The following is a 15,784-nucleotide window of genomic DNA, read 5'->3' as shown; positions in this document are numbered from 1 at the left end:
AGCCTTCACAAGGCATCAGTGCACTCAGCTCCTTTCCCAGGGCCCACCATGAAGGCCCATCAGCATCCCTGAAATGTTCTGAAGAAAATCATGAGCCAAAGTGCTGCAGAAGAGGTGTCCCAGGTCCCCTGGAGGCACTGGGCTCCTCTGGTAGTTGGGTGTAAACCCAATAAAGAAAACAAATCCTATTTCCTTTGGTAACAACCCCCCCCCAGAGATGAGAGACCCAGAACCTGAGGTAAGGCACCCAGTCCAAGACAACATCAAAAGGAACATTCAAAGGCTCAACAAACCCATCAGGAACATTCAGGAACCCATCAAGGAACATTCAAACCCATCATCTTTTTTTTTGAGACATCCAACGCTATCAGCCTTCAAGAGAGCCAAAATCTCCTGGCCTCTTCAGAAAATGGACTCCTGAAACACCAACCAGACTTATTTATTAAAGAGCTGAAAGCACCCACCCCAGCCACTGATGGCTTTGCCTGATATGGGCCTGTTTGTTTTCAAATGCCCATGGCTACAAAACAATTATTACTTTCACAATAGCATCTTTCTTATTAAAAAAAAGGGAAAAGGGAAATAAAAAACCCACAACATTCCAAGTTCTTTATTTTTCCATGCCTTTTTAAAAAAGGTGCTATGTAACCCACAGCAACCAGAGGTTATATCAAATTTCCTGCTGCTCCCAGCTTGCGTGACTGGCCAGGCACGGGGGCAGCCAGGCCACTGCAGAGGTGTTTGCAGGGTTACAGTGTGATCAGAGGATCACAGAGTGATTTGGGGTGAAAGGGACATTAAAACTCATCTCATCCCACCCTCCTGCCACAGGCAGGGACACCTTCCGCTGTCCCAGGTCGCTACAAGCCCCATCCAACCTGACCCTGACACTGCCAGGGATCCAGGGGCAGCCACAGCTGCTCTGGCACCCTGTGCCAGGGCCTCACCACCCTGCCAGGGAAGAATTCCTTCCTCAAATCTAATCTAAATCTCTCCTCCTTCAGCTTAAAGCCATTTCCCCTTGTCCTGTCACTCCAGGTCCTTGTCCAAAGTCCCTCTCCAGCTCTCCTGGAGCCCCTTTAGACACTGGACAGGGCTCTGGGGTCTCCCCGGAGCCTTCTCTTCTCCAGGCTGAGCAGCCCAGCTCTCTCAGCCTGTTGATGTTTTGTCAGATTTCCAGGCTGAGAAGTGGGCAGGTTTGTGGGCAGTGGAAACAGTCCAGAGGAAATAGCTGCTTCTTAAGCAGTTAAGAGCAGAACTAAAGTTTCCATCACAAAAATAATATAAATAATATTAGGAGGAATAGAAGGAGGTGGGAATGCTGCAGCTCAGCTGGGGCCTGCTGACAAGTCAGGCTCACAGAGGGGCTGCCCAGCCTCTTGTACTGCCCAAAGAGCAGCAGCTCCAGCCAGGGAACACAGCCAGCAGCACCCCAGGGCTTCCCCCTGCCCTCAACCTTTTAAAGCCATGCCAGTGATTTGGGGTTTTAGTGCAGCAGAGAGGCTGGAAGGAAGATGTAACTACATGCTCACAAAGAGTGCACCCTTCTCCCAGAGGGTTCCAGCATCACTCTTCCTCTCCTGTCCCGTGGATCCTGCCCAGCCTGGTGCTGTATCACACAGCTGGGTGCTGCTGGTGGGTATTTCTAGGAAGCAAAGGGCATTTGTGGATGCACCATCCCCGGAGCAGCACATGGCAGCAGCTGTGGGCTTGTGGGGGAGACAGGTGTGAAGGATTTATTTGCACTACTCTGTATTTTCTGTAGTGTCTTTAAAAGAGCTACTCATTGAGACAAGGCAGGATTGCTGTCTGGGATTGTAAGAGCTGTAACCATCAGTCACTATTCCATCAACCAAGCCACGGATCAGCAACATTTTCCTCCTGCACTGGAAGCAGCCTCAGCCAACAGGCACCCACTGGCAACTGGCACAGCCCCTGGGGACCCCCAGCCACGTCCCCCAGTAATTAGTGACAGGTTTACACAGACCACAGTGCTGAGCCAAGGCACAGTGCCCTGGAGATTGCACAGCAAACAGCGCCTACACAGCTCCTGGGCAGCTGCACCAGGGATGGGAGTTTGCATGTCCAGACTCTGCTACAAGCTTTGTGGAAAATAAACCCCTTTCTGCTCCTGCTCCCCAGAACACCAGCAGCCATCTCAGACAGCCAAATATCACTAATCACCTCCTCCCAGACATGGGGTGCCAGCATCATTCCCCCCATCCCCAAGCCCACATCCCCACTTTGGGTCCTGATTTTCAAATGCCACCTTCCTGTAAAATTAAGGTAGCATGCATAAAGGCTGCTGCACGTTTTAGGAGAGTGATTTAAACATGTGAGAGCAGAGAGAGCTGTGATGCTTTCATGTCCCTTCTCCTCCTGCCAGGCTCCCACTGCTCCCAGCTCCATGGTTATTTAATGGTTGGGAGGAGGCTGTTCCTGGCTCCTGCCTGCCCTGGGCTGGGGGAGATGGTGATCTCAGAGACCCCAGCTGTGACAAAAACCACATAAGTGGGTTTGTGGCTTTGTCACTGTAACCTTGGGTGGACTTGAGGTCAGAGCAAAACCACCAAAGTCTCGGCCATCCTGGCTGGACAGGATCACAAAGTCCCCAGGAAGTCCCCAGCACAAAGCCCCTCATTTTGGTTGGCTTTGGGGGACACAGATTCACCCCTGCTGACCACTGGGTGTGTCCTGGCTCAGAAACACCCTGGCCACGAGACCCCAGCACTGGAAGGGACCCAGAGACATGGCACAGCTCTCAAAACCCAGCTGAGGGTTTGCCACCAGAGCTGAAGCCTCCCCAGAGTCACTGCAGAGCTCACAGAGCTGATGCCAGCAGCGAGACAGTGAGCAGGCCCCCCTCAGCAGCACGCCCTGCAGCCCAGCAGCTGCCCTCACCCTGTTAATGGGCAACTTAATGAAATCACACTCAATTAATACATTTTCCCAGGTTATTGATAGGGTTTTCTGGCTGCTCAGCCCCATGGCAGAGCTGGCTGTTTGGCACAGGAGCGTGTCCCGGACACGCCAGCGGCTGCCCAGCACAAATATTTACCCACCTGCCACTCACAGGGCCCAGCAGGCAGCCCTGTCCTGCCCACGTCAGCACGGGAATCCCTGTCCATTAAACATTAACAGCCCTGCCTCTGTGTGCTGGGGCCAGCCCTTCTCCCAGAACTGTGCCCTGGGAGCCAGGATCCAGCCAAGTGAATAAACAGACATTGGAACAGGATTTTGGGGAGATGGGCTGGAGCAGACTTTGACTTTTTAATTGCCTTTTTTTTTTTTTTTTTTTGCAAAGTTGCTGGGCTCATTCTGCAAATGACAATTGATGCCAAAACCCTTGTATGCCATTGCCCCACTCTGTCCCTCTCCCTGCCTCAGTACCACCATCCTGATTCTCCTGACTGTGCCACACCACAGGGATGGTGGCACTTCCTCCCAAGCTCAAAGAGCAAACCCTCTGGTAGGAAGTTTGGGTCACTCCTCCTTCTCCTCCTGCAGTGGGCAGAGCTCAGGAGACCCTCAGCACTGGGGTCACCCTGCCCTTGCTTTGCTGCATCACTGACTCTGAAAATGGGGCTGGTGGGAACCCCCTCCTCGTGCAAGACATGGGCAGTTTGGTCCCTACTTTGTTCCAGCCCTGTCTTGTTCTGTGTCATTCACAGGGCAGAAATACCAGACATTTCCACTCATCTGCAGTTTGTGCTGAGCTAACCAGTGGCCAAAGCCTGTGGCTAGTTTGCAACACTGTCACAGCTTCCCACCACACTATCTGCGTGTCAGAGAGGAGAGATGTTGGCCAGGTCCTTTTTTTCCCACAGCAACACATTTTCCAAGGTTCTCCTATAAAAACGACACGCCAAAGGCATGTAAAAAGCTTTCCTGACACTCATGGATTAATGGGAAAACTGAGAAGTACTCAGATGGTACAGGCTTTCCTAACAAGTCACCTCTCCACACGGCCAGTTATGGGGGAGCAAAACTCTCTGGTAGATGAGGAGCCTTCAAACTCTTCACCAAACCACCCCAGGGCTCACTCCATCAGAAATGGTTTTCATAGGTCCAGGCTTTGTAATTTTGCATGGTCCAGAATATCTCACTGGTTAGGTCAAAAACAAGGGAAAAGAGCAAGAGGGCAGAGGAGGCTGATTGCATCAGCATCTGCAGGAGCTCTGTCTCAGCGCCACATCCCAGCAGGAAGAAACATTCCCTGGAAAGTGACCCCTGAAATGAGACTGCAACACAGCACCTCCACAATGGTGTGCTGGTAAAAGTGAGTTTTCTAATTACACCCAAGCCAAGAGAAGCCCTGATTCTCACTGACCCTGGCCAGGGGGACCTCAGGGCTTCCTGTAAGCCCTCTTCCCTGCTCACTCCCACATTGCTACCATGACACAGCTCTGGTGAGGATACAGAGCCCATCACCACAGGATGGGGTGCTCTTAGGTGTGGGAAATGGATTTGTAGAGAGTTCTCAGGGCCTGACAGGAGGCTCACACAGAGTGCATCTGTATGCAAACCTTGAGATGAGAAATGCTGGCTTAGAAATGCCATGGAATAGGCCAGATATTGTTGAGAGAGAAATGGAACTAGAAAGAAGTTTCAAAGGATGGCCTTGCAAAAAAGACTGGATACTTTAGAGAAATAGAACTATGAAAAATGCATTGTAGTACTTTTAGATTATTAGCTTTAAGGCATCTACAGCATGGTGTGGCAAAAAGCTGACAGGCCCAGAAATGCTTGTAATTAGGAAATAATTGGCTTCTGATTGTGATGGCATGAATTATAACATCTGTATTGCCTTGCCCTTCTCACGAGACTGAAAATGGAATAGAAGTTTTTAAAAGGCCTCTCAGTTGCCCCATCTCTGGGCCAGAAAAGGGCTTGGTCTGACACTGAAGCATCTCCCCTGCACCCCGTGGCCCCGAGCCCCGCTCTCACCCGGCACACGGACATCTGGTTGGTGGTGAGGGTGCCGGTCTTGTCGGAGCAGATGACGGAGGTGCAGCCCAGGGTCTCCACCGAGGGCAGGCTCCTGACGATGGCGTTTTTCCTGGCCATGCGGCGCGTGCCCAGCGCCAGGCAGGTGGTGATGACGGCCGGGAGGCCCTCGGGGATGGCGGCCACCGCCAGCGCCACTGAAATCTTGAAATAGTAAATGGCCCCCCGAAACCAGGAGCCGCCGTGCACGGGGTCGCTGAAGTGGCTGATGTTGATGACCCAGACGGCGATGCACACCAGGAAGATCACTTTGGAGAGCTGCTGGCTGAACTCATCCAGCTTCTGCTGCAAGGGTGTCTTCTCAGGCTCGGTCTCCACCATCTGGTTTCGGATCTTCCCGATCTCGGTGTACACCCCTGTGGCAATAACGATCCCTACGGCCTTCCCAGCTGCAATGTTGGTGCCCTGGGCGGGGAGGAAAGGAGTGGATATGTGGGCATGAAACCTCTTGGTTTGAGCAGGGAAAAGGGTTGCTCTTTGTGAAAGGAAAACATGAGATCTTGGTTAAGGGGAAAATGAGACATCTTGGGTTTTTATATAAACCCGCCCTAAGGAGCAGGAGAGCCCTTCCTGAGAGTTGTAACCCCTCGAGGACTTGACTTCTGCCTGAGAAGAACATGAGAAAGGAGGAAACCCAAATTTGCAATAGCTCCAGGCTCAACCACAAACCTCTTCCCCATCCATAATGCATCCTACTTGACAGAACAAAAAAGTGCTCTGAGATTGCCCAAGGTATTTAAAGGCCTTATGTGCCACAGCCCAAATGGAATCCAAATGAAGCAGGTTCTTATTTTTATGGATTTGGGGCTCTTTTTATGGATTCAGGTCTTATGCATGCACTCCCTTTCTCTGCTCAGAGATCTCCCACATCCACCAGCCTCTGCACTTTGGAAAACCACAGGAGAGGTGGAGAAAGGTGTAAGGGACTTACAGAGAAAAGCATGTTCTTCTTGTCCTGGTTGACAGCCCGGGGATCAGGGATGGGGTCAGCATGTTTGATCACCGACACAGACTCCCCTGCCAAGACAAGAGGGGAGAGATGGACCACCCGTGTTCCCTCTCCAGCCTCAGCTCATCCCTGTTCCAAGCCTGCATCACACACCCCACAGCTACTAGAGCAGCACTTTGCCACCAAACTACCCAAACATCCACCACGGGGATGCCCAACCCCACAAGTCATACAGGAAAGCCCCAGGCTTTGGGCTCTGCAGGAAGGAAACCCAAGCACCAGACACATCTCACCTCTGCTGTGACTCTGAGGACCTGGGAAGGCCCAAGCATCATCTAAATCTTGCTCTCCCACCCCAGCAAAGCACTTATCCCAGCAGCAGTTCCAGAATTGGCCTCCAGGAAGACAGCAGAAGGAAGCTGCCTCTGCTCCACGAGGCCCACGCACACCTGTGAGGATGGACTGGTCGACGCGTAGAGTGGTGGAGCGGATCTCGATGATCCGGATGTCTGCTGGCACCTTGTCACCAACTGCAAGAACAAGAGCACAGCAGCTCTGTCAGGTGGCACTGGCAGCACCCAACACCCCGGGAATGGGGACAGCAAACCCTCAATTGAGACCAACCATGTGCAGGTGCACAGCACCACCCAGCCTGGAGCAATGAGGGCTGCAGCCCCTGGCAAAGGGTCCTGCACTGGGATACCTCATTTCTGCATTTACAGAAATGCAGAAATGCATTTACAGCTTTGTTAAAGCTTAATTTTGTCAGTCTGTAATTTACAAGTCTGTCCCAGCCAAACCCTGGTGGTGCCCTGCCTGCTGTGCTGCATCCCTTTCCCCACCATGTCCCTGTCTCTCCTCTTCCCTGCAAACTCCCCCTGCACCCCCATCTTGCCTCTTCCCTGCAAAAAAAAACCCAGAACATCCCCATGTTGAAGCAATCTGAGCTTCCTAATACCAGTCCTAACCCTGCTTCAGGTTTCTCTGAACTGACTGGAAGCTGTTAACAGTGGAGAATCTTCTGTGTCCAAGACAAACAACCATCCCTGGCTCTCCTGGCACGGCACAGTGGGCACAGATGAAAGCTGCCCCATCTATTGCCACCCAACACCACCCTCCAAGGCACTTATGCTTCCTTAAAAAAAAACATTTTAAGCTGCTTTTCCCGCTGGGTTTCTTCCCCCTGGCTCTTCCTCCTGCTCCCTTATCAGCTGGACACAGCCACGCTCCGACGCTTTGGAAATACTGAGGCCGAGGGAGCCCTGGCTCCCAGCCCCTCCCATCCCTTACACGACACTGCTGGCTTGGCTGCTATCGATGCTCTCAAATCCCAGACTTTAACGAGGGCTTCCTCCCGGGGCTCGTAAACCCCCCCAGAGCAGCAGGAGGGGGCTGGCACCACTCCACCACCCAGCCAGTTCTTCCAGCTGCAGATCCAAACGCCCCAGGAACATCAGCCAGACACCCCCTGCTCCCTGTCACACCTGTCTGGGGGACACTGAGCTGGGGGTGCCAGCACAGACCTCCCCAAAATATCATGCACAGACTCAGACTCTGCCTCTGTTCAAGGGGGCTGGAGCATCTGAGGGGAAGCAAAGAGCTCCTCTTCCCCTGGGAAAGGCAGGAGCACTTGCAAACATGAGCTAAACCTGCAGAGGAAGACTCCTGCAACATCCAGGGACAGAGAGAGCTCTGGTGCCACAGAGGTGGCACTTGCTCCAGGGTGCACAGTGCCTTCTTATCCCACGGCACAGAACAGACCTGGCCTGGCCATTAGCCACGTACTGAACATGTGCTGATCCCCCCAGCACCACAAGCCTCCCCTGAGAAAGAGAGGAAAACAGGAGGCCACTGCCTGGCCGTGGCCACTGGCCCTGCCTGAGCACCACAAGGGTCACAGCAACTGATGGAGCTCCCAAAGAGATGCTCTGCCTGTGCTTCTTGGGAAGGGCAAAAGCTGTCTGCACCAGGATTCACCTCCACGGCCTTGTCACAAAAGGGCAAAACTCAGCTGGGTTTGAGCAATCTGCCAACCTCCAACCACCCCCTCCTTGTCTCAGCGTAACAGGTTTCCTGTTCCCTGCTGCCAAATTCATTGCATTTGCACATGCAAACAGCAGCCAGCCCCTCCTGCCTGTGTTGTCATACATCCAGGCCATCACCTGGGTGTCCACAGCAGGTTCAAAGCTTTTCCTCCTGGTGTGCTTCCCCATCAGGCACCTGACAGCACCCTCACCACTTTCCATAACCTCCTAAACCCACAATTTGCTAATAATTTGCAAAAGCCCTCCAGAGAGCCCAGCTCTTTCCATTCCAGTTGCAATGCTGATTGTGCCATTAAAAAGTAATACTGGGCTGCTGATGGGCAGGCAGTATGCATTTGATTTGGGGAAAGATGGCAGAATTTTATTAATAATTCATTAATTTAATTAAAGGCCAGGTCAGCAGCTGGACTACATTGTCAGACCTGGCTTGGGAGTGCTGCCAGCTCATCCAGCTGAGGATCTGGCCGGCTTGATCTTCCCTCCATTATTTTTTTATTCATCTTCCAGCTGAAGCCCAACTAGGAGACATAAATAACAGCAAGCTGGCTGGGCACGGGAGAGATTGCAGCATGTTTCCACCAGCAGGGCCACGAGGAGGAAAGGAGAGGATTAGTTTTGTGGCTCTTGGGGTTTACGACATCATTTTAGGAACAAACAAAACAGAATAATTGGAATGAATCCTCCTCAGCTCTGCTGGGGCAGGCAGCAGACCCCCAGGCAAGCTCTGCTGAATGCACAGCTCCAACAGAAGGGCTGGGGAGTACAACCCACCCAGAGGAAAAAGCACCCTGCAGCTCGTCCCCTTTGCCTGTCACCCTCCCAAGGAACCTCCCCACACAGGTGCCTGCAGCAGCACCCAGCACTGGCCCTTCACCCACGCCTTGTCCAGGGATGTGTGTGGGAGAGCTGCTTCCAGAAACACGGAATCTTGGTGGAAAATTAAGAGTTCTCCTAGTTCTTCCAGAAAAAGGGGAAGCCCTCCCAAGATACAAAACCTGCATCAGAAATGGATATTTTTTCTCTTTTCTGCTGTTCTCTACTGCCTGATGCAAAGGCAAAGCCTTGGCAGGCTGAAGAGCCTCAGCTTTGGGGTCCCCTCTGGCCAGTACCACCTCCCCATCCGACCCCACGCCCTGGGGGGGTGGCACCCTACCTGCCACCTCCACGATGTCCCCAGGGACGATGTCGCGGGCGCGGATCCGCTGCACCCCGCTGCGGTCGGCGCGGATCACCTTCCCCATCTCAGGCTCGTACTCCTTCAAGGCCTCGATGGCACTCTCAGCATTCCTCTCCTGCAAGCAGAGAGGAGCAGAGCTTTTGGTGTTAGAGCTACTGGTGCCAGCAGGCTCCTTACCCATCCTCTGCAAAGACAGGAAACCCCAAACCCCATCCCTGGCTTTGGAATCCATTTACACCATGGATGGGACAAGCACCTTCAGCCTCTGCAGAATGATTCCTGCTGGTTTAAAACACTCCAGATCCTGGACCTTTGGGGTTGATCATCTCATTCGTGGTTTGAGAAGCAGTGTATCCCAACCAACTGTATTTTTCCCCATGCAGCAACCTCACCTCAGATCAAGCTGCAGATAAATAAATGGCCTTATAATGAATAGGTAGAAAAGAGGAACATCACTGGCTGAAGTGTTTGCTCATCCCCCAGGAGGGACACAGTGAGGTGAGGGGCAGCAGCCACTGTGGCTTTCTGGTGGACAGAGCAAAGACCTTCCCTTGGAAAAACGCGTTTGGTCCTGGACAAGCAGTTTTTGCCTGGGTAAGTGCAAGATAAGCTCCAACCTACAAGAATTGCTGAAGAAAGACTGAAAGAACGAGCCAAGAGGCAGCCAGCAACTGAGCATGTGTGCAGGGGCATGGGGAAGCATGGCCAACATTGAACCTTGAACCTTTGGAAATTGAACCTTTGGAAAATTAATTTCCAGGGGCATGAAGCAGCCAGACCTTTAGATGAAGGATCTGAGCCACGTGGAGCAGAGACCCCGAGGGCAGGCTGTGCCTTACCTGCCACACACCCACCACAGCGTTGGCAATCAGGATCATGATGATGACAATGGGCTCCACAAACGCCGTCGTGGTCTCCTCTCCTTCTTCAAACCAGGCCAGGATCTGGTGGCAAGAGAAAAGAAGGAGCACATTGTGGTTCAAACAAGAGCAGCAACATTTTAAGAAGGATGATGGAAAGAAGAGCCAAACAAGGTGGTTATTTGCTGCAGAGGAAACAACCTGGAGGTGGCCAGACCCACACGGCTTGCTCAGAGTGGAATTGCCATATCCCACTGCTGGAGCCTCCACTCCTCTGCTGGGATAAGCTGAAGCATTGAACAAGTGGGGCTGGAGCAAGCAGCCGTGCAATGCCTGAATGAGTGTCTGCACCAGGAAAGCCTCTCTCTGTGTTTAGTGCTCCCATGGGGAGCCCATGGCCATGAGCTGATGAATGGAGAGACCAGGCAGCACTGCAGCCCCTCCTGGGCAGAAGGTCAGTGATGCAACACAAATAATCAGTGCAGTAAGAGCAGCTCTGCAGAGCAGGGACTGACCTTGTGGCCCCTACCACCCTGAGCCCCCCTCTCCATCCCACAAAGGCCTCATACCATAGTACAAATGAAGCACACACACAAATATTCCCACTCCATTTAACTGCTCATCAACCTGCACTGTGTCAACACAGCAACACCTTCTCTGCTCTGTCACAGAGGCACTGGCACAAGACCTGACCTCTGGCACAGGGCTTCACACCTGCTTTACCTGCATTCACTTCACTGCATGTTGTTTTGGGAATGTATTAAACCCCACAAGGGACCAGCCTTCCCCCTTATCTACCCATGGGTCACATCCTAAAGGAAGAGACAGGAGTCTCAGCTTTGCCATCCTGCTGCCAAATATACAAAAAAAAAAATCCCAGTTGTTCTCCAGCACCTTGGTGGGAAACATCTTCTCATGCAGAAATGCTCCCAAAGTAGATTGTGGGCAAAACTGAACTGACAGTTCAGTGCTGTGCACAGCAAACCAGGCTCAAATCATCAGCCTGGAACAGAAGGCAGCCAAGGGAGCAATTTGATATCACTTTTGGTGCTTTTTGATCAGCATTACTGAAAAATCCTCCAGCCCCATCTTTAGGCAGATGCAGTGATATTGCCACTAAGCCCTAGGAACTCTGCTGCTGCATCTCCTTCATGCCACAGGCACCTGCCCTCCATTCCTCCCTGGATGTCACCTGAGGCTGTGTGTGCCCCAGAAGGTGCCACCCCAAGCTCTGGGTACTCACAAAGGACAGAAAAGCTGCCATCAAAAGGATGCGGACGAGTAGGTCTTCAAACTGCTCCAGTACCAGCTCCCAGAGGGACTTTCCTGGTGGGAAAACATGAAGCCAAGCACAATCAGTGCTCAAAAAAATCCCCAGAAGACAGGTACTCCACCGAGGCCCTAAGACCACAGAACCACATCCCTGCTTGCTTCAGGGCTGTGGTGTGGTGAGGGCATGGGCAGCGTTGCAGTGGGGCTTCTCTCTAAAATGCAATGCTTCCATTTCTGGCACTGCCCTGCTTTTACTGGGCCTATTTTTAACTACCAAAACCAAATCCTCTGTGTTTTTATTCACAGAGGTAGCCTCATCACCACAGGGAAGTTCTACTGTCGGCCCAGCTTTCTCTGGGATTAAAACCAAGATTAAAAGACCCCAAAGATTCCCTCTTCCTTGTCCCCAGCACACTCCACCCAGACTCAAGGCATGTACTGCCACCCCAGCCCACGACTTACCTTCTTCTGCAGGGAGCTCTGTGGGTTTTCATCAACAGCCCAAGGAGCACAATACAGCAACAAATGATAAAAATAAAAAGATCATTAGTGATTTGGACCCAGACTAGCAATCCCTTCCCTTATGCCCAGCAGTTCACTCAGTACCCCAGAATGCAAATTCTTCTGCACAAATTCCCACATCAAGGCAGCTTGTCCTCAAACTTCTCAGTCCAACACCAAGTAAGCAGCACTGGAAACATCATTTCCCTGCTGCAAGTGGCTCCAGCAGCATTTATTCCTACACTCAGCCTGCCTAAAAAAATATTCTTCAGGAGCTGCCCTCTCCAAATCCAAGACACAGAAGTCCAACCATCCCATAAAATGGCCTGCCAGAAACCCAATACAGCCCCACTGGGGACTGTAACTTTCAGACCATATTTCCTATTTAATCTGTTGTACTTTACAGCTTGCAACGCTCTAGGAAACAAATCCAAAGGCGATGCTCAGCTGCTCCAAGCTGTCCTCCTGAACCCACCCCAGGGGGTGCAGAGCCTCCATCCACGCTGCTCCCAGCCAAACACAAGCCCAAACCCCTGCAGAACCTGAGAGAAACCCAGGGGCTCCCAAGCACCCATCACAGTTTGCCCAAGATTCCCACATGCCCCGGAGGTGATCGTGACCTTCGTGTGCAGTGATGGGTCCCACAACCACTGGACAATATGATGCTCTAAGATTTTAGCTTTTGTATTTTTTCCATATATTTGTAATCCTGCAGTTCTTCAGTGTATAACTCTAAACTCCATATACAGTGTTAGCTACAGCTTTCCAATTTTGGTCAGACACAACAATTCCTCTCTGGGCCTGGCAATCAAAGACACCTCACTGCCTCAGGCCCCGAGAGATGTGAACAAAAGTGAGCTGGGGGAAGCAAACTTGGGGTAAATGACTTCATTACCTCAAGCTGAAATTGGAAGATTAACCCCCAATATGCAAATGCACCAAACCTACAAAAATATGAAAACCTGTGACCCACTGTCCATTTTGGGTGTAGCCCCTGGAGGGCTTCATCTGCCCTAAATGTACCTGAAGACCCTTCAATAAATATAAATAAACTGATTTTTATTATCTTAATTTTGTCTGGCCTCTGTTTTTAGGTAGTCTCAAAAAGGTATCAATACTCAAACCCTGGTACCCTCCAAGGGAATCCTCTTGCTCCTGGGCCACAAAGGGTGTGCTGGCCCTGCTGTGGGCAAGGTTGGGCCCAAGACTGTAAGGTCCTCACCCAGGGAGGGCTCAGGGGTGACCCCCCTGATTTTGGTGGCTCATGGGGTTTTGTCTCCATTTGCCCCCATTAGAATCCCAGAGTGGTTTGGGTTGGAAGGGACCTTAAAGCTCATCTCATGCCACCCCTGCCATGGGCTGGGACACCTTCCACTATCCCAGGTTGCTCCAAGCCCCATCCAGCCTGGTCTTGGACACTTGCAGAGATGGGGCAGCCAACAGCTTTTCAGGGTAACATGTGCCAGGCCCTCCTCATCCTCACAGGGAAGAATTCCTTCCCAATGTCCCATCTAACCATACTCTCTGGCAGTGGGAAGCCATTCCCCTTGTCCTGCCACTCCATCCCTTTCCCAAAGCCCCTCTCCAGCTCTCTTGTAGCCCTTTTAGGCACTGGAAGGGGCTCTGAGGTCTCTCCAGAGCCTTCTCCTCTCCCCACATCTCTCAGTGTACTTCTGCACCCCATGGGGGTGACAAGAAACAGGGGGCAGCTCTGGGTTAATGGTTAGACTCAATGAACTCAGAGGTCTTTTCCACCCTTAACAATTCTATGATAAAACAAGATGTTTCTCCAACTCCTTGTGTTTCTGGGAGGGAATAAGGGACCAGATGAGTCCAAGAAGAATCAGCCCGAGGCAGACACTGCTGCCCCACCACTGTGGCTGTCTCCAAACACCCCCAGCGTGGAGCCCTAAGTGAAAGCAGGAAGTGAAACCTGCTCATCTGTTTTCCATCACCTATTTTCATTCAGAGGAATTAAAAAAAAAACCAAACCAAACCTACCTTCACTAAACCAACCAGTGAACACAAGAAGCCTGAATGTGTTCATGCTTCAAACTGTACCAGGTCCTCAGTCCTCACAGACACACCCACTATGAGCTCTTTTAAACCCACATTCCCCCTGGGTCAGGCTGCTCTGATCCCCTGTCACTGTGAGACACAGACCAGTACACAATGCCTATAATTATTTTTATAGCAAAGAAAAAAATTAATCTTGGAGCACCTTTAGTGTTTCACCTCACTCTACAGAGCGTGTCAGAGCTCTTGTCCTCTCACAGCTAGCTCCTCTCCACCCCCAGCTTCCTCTCCCCAGCCCAGAGAGCCTCCAAAATTAAAAGTAGAAGAGATCTGCTGCTGCTATTTCCATCCAGACTCCACTTCAAAGGGTGCAAGCATGCAAGGTGAGAGGGCTGAGGGCAGGCAGGTGCCCTGGGGGAGGCAGCTGGGGGTCTCACAGGTCTTGGCTCAGCCGGGGTACCCCGGGGTGACTTTCCACCTGAGCAGCCACCTGAAACACCACAGGGCTCTCAGTGCTTCTCCCACACTGTGTTTGCATGAAGACCGGCAGCAACACCGTTCACAGAGCCGGGGCTTTGCATGAGATCTTGATTAAAGCACGAAAAGGGGTTTCTGTGAACTCAGGAAACACGTGCACTGGGGCAGGCAGCTGAAACACTGCGGTGCCACAGTGACACTGCCACCGCTGTCACCAAACCTCAAACGCAGCAACACTGCTGCAGGCACCTCCCAAACCCCCAAGTTTGAGTACAGTGATAACCAGGCAGCTCTCTGTTGTCAGTGACTCCTTCCACCACTCTTCAAGTGGCAGCTCAGCACCGAACACCCAGAGAAAAAGGGCAGGAAATCACAATAAGCCCACAGTTTTGGGTGTGAACTGATAAAACCACACTGGAAAACAGGAAAGTTTGGGGCTGGAGCTTCTTCCTGACACATCCAAAGTCCCAGTAGAAATAAGAGGGTTTGCTACCCCCCAAACCCCAAGTTCTGTGTCAGTCAGCCCCGTGGCTGTGCTGCCATGTCCCATCCTGCTGGGAAACCCACCACAGGCAGGGAACCAGCAAAATCCCAAATCTGTCATTCCCTTGGGACAACATGGTGAGTGCAAACAGGCTGAAATGGAAACTCCTGGCTGGCACCTGAATAGCCCCTTTCTTTGAATGGTGGCTCAGCACAGAAATCCAGCCCTGGGCACAAGCTCCCTGACACAGCCAGAACACAAATGCAGTGACACCATCGAGAGTGGAAAGTGGTAATGGTGGCTCAGAGAATCCCAAAATGGGTCACCCACATGCACCACAAGTATCCAGCTTCCCCAGCTGAGCAGTCCCATCACAGGACCTGCAGCCTGTGGACACATCTGTGGCTCCTCTGCTCCTGCTCTTCTGCATGGCAGCTTTGGAGAGCAGAGCCAAGAAAGGGGAGCTATCCCAAGGGATAGCTTGGGAGCCAAGAAAGGGGAGCTATCCCATATCCCAAGGGGTGGTGGGAGCCTGGATGTCACAGGGCCATTCCCACCAGCAAAAGAGCACTGTCCCCTCTGGGTTAAGGCACCCCCAGCCCCACCACCTCAGAAGGCTTTGCCTTGCAGGGACACATCCACAGCTCCAGGGACTGCTGGGCATTTACAACTTGCCCTGAGCTTGTCACATCATGACATCTCTCCTCGCTGTGCCATCACATCATGTGGTGACGTTTGGCCCATACCAGGCTGCAGAATATCCAGGCAAGATGCTCTAAGGGCGTGCAAGGAGCCCGGCCACCCTGGGCAGACGTGGGGCTGGCGTCGGGCTATTTTAGCAGGAGCTGAATCTCCAGCTCCTGCCAACTCAAACAGGGCTGGCAGCCCACGGGCTGGCGCCTGCAGCATGGCAGGGCACGGGAATCAGGTGATGAAAAGGTAAATAAACACCGGTGCCACCCAGGAGCACAAGCACAGGCGGCTGCCCCGGGGCTC

General features: G+C 52.2%; 1 protein-coding gene across 3 annotated transcripts in view; it reads right to left on the bottom strand.

Moving 5' to 3' along the window:
- Positions 1 to 15,784, bottom strand: part of ATP2A3 (ATPase sarcoplasmic/endoplasmic reticulum Ca2+ transporting 3) — a 54,228-nt gene that overhangs the window by 22,259 nt on the left and 16,185 nt on the right. For all 3 annotated transcript variants that reach the window (XM_053961170.1, XM_053961171.1, XM_053961172.1), the window contains exons 2-8: positions 11,773 to 11,790; positions 11,282 to 11,364; positions 10,018 to 10,122; positions 9,155 to 9,293; positions 6,406 to 6,486; positions 5,939 to 6,024; positions 4,948 to 5,412 (exon numbers count right to left, since the gene is read on the bottom strand). In XM_053961170.1, coding sequence (XP_053817145.1) covers positions 4,948 to 5,412; positions 5,939 to 6,024; positions 6,406 to 6,486; positions 9,155 to 9,293; positions 10,018 to 10,122; positions 11,282 to 11,364; positions 11,773 to 11,790 — 977 coding nt within the window. The remainder of the gene's footprint in view (positions 1 to 4,947; positions 5,413 to 5,938; positions 6,025 to 6,405; positions 6,487 to 9,154; positions 9,294 to 10,017; positions 10,123 to 11,281; positions 11,365 to 11,772; positions 11,791 to 15,784) is intronic.

This window comes from Vidua chalybeata, chromosome 20 (genome assembly GCF_026979565.1).
Source record: "Vidua chalybeata isolate OUT-0048 chromosome 20, bVidCha1 merged haplotype, whole genome shotgun sequence".
Classification (NCBI taxonomy): domain Eukaryota; kingdom Metazoa; phylum Chordata; class Aves; order Passeriformes; family Viduidae; genus Vidua; species Vidua chalybeata.
Note: the sequence above shows the minus strand (reverse complement) of the source record. Positions and strands in the feature narration are given on the sequence as shown.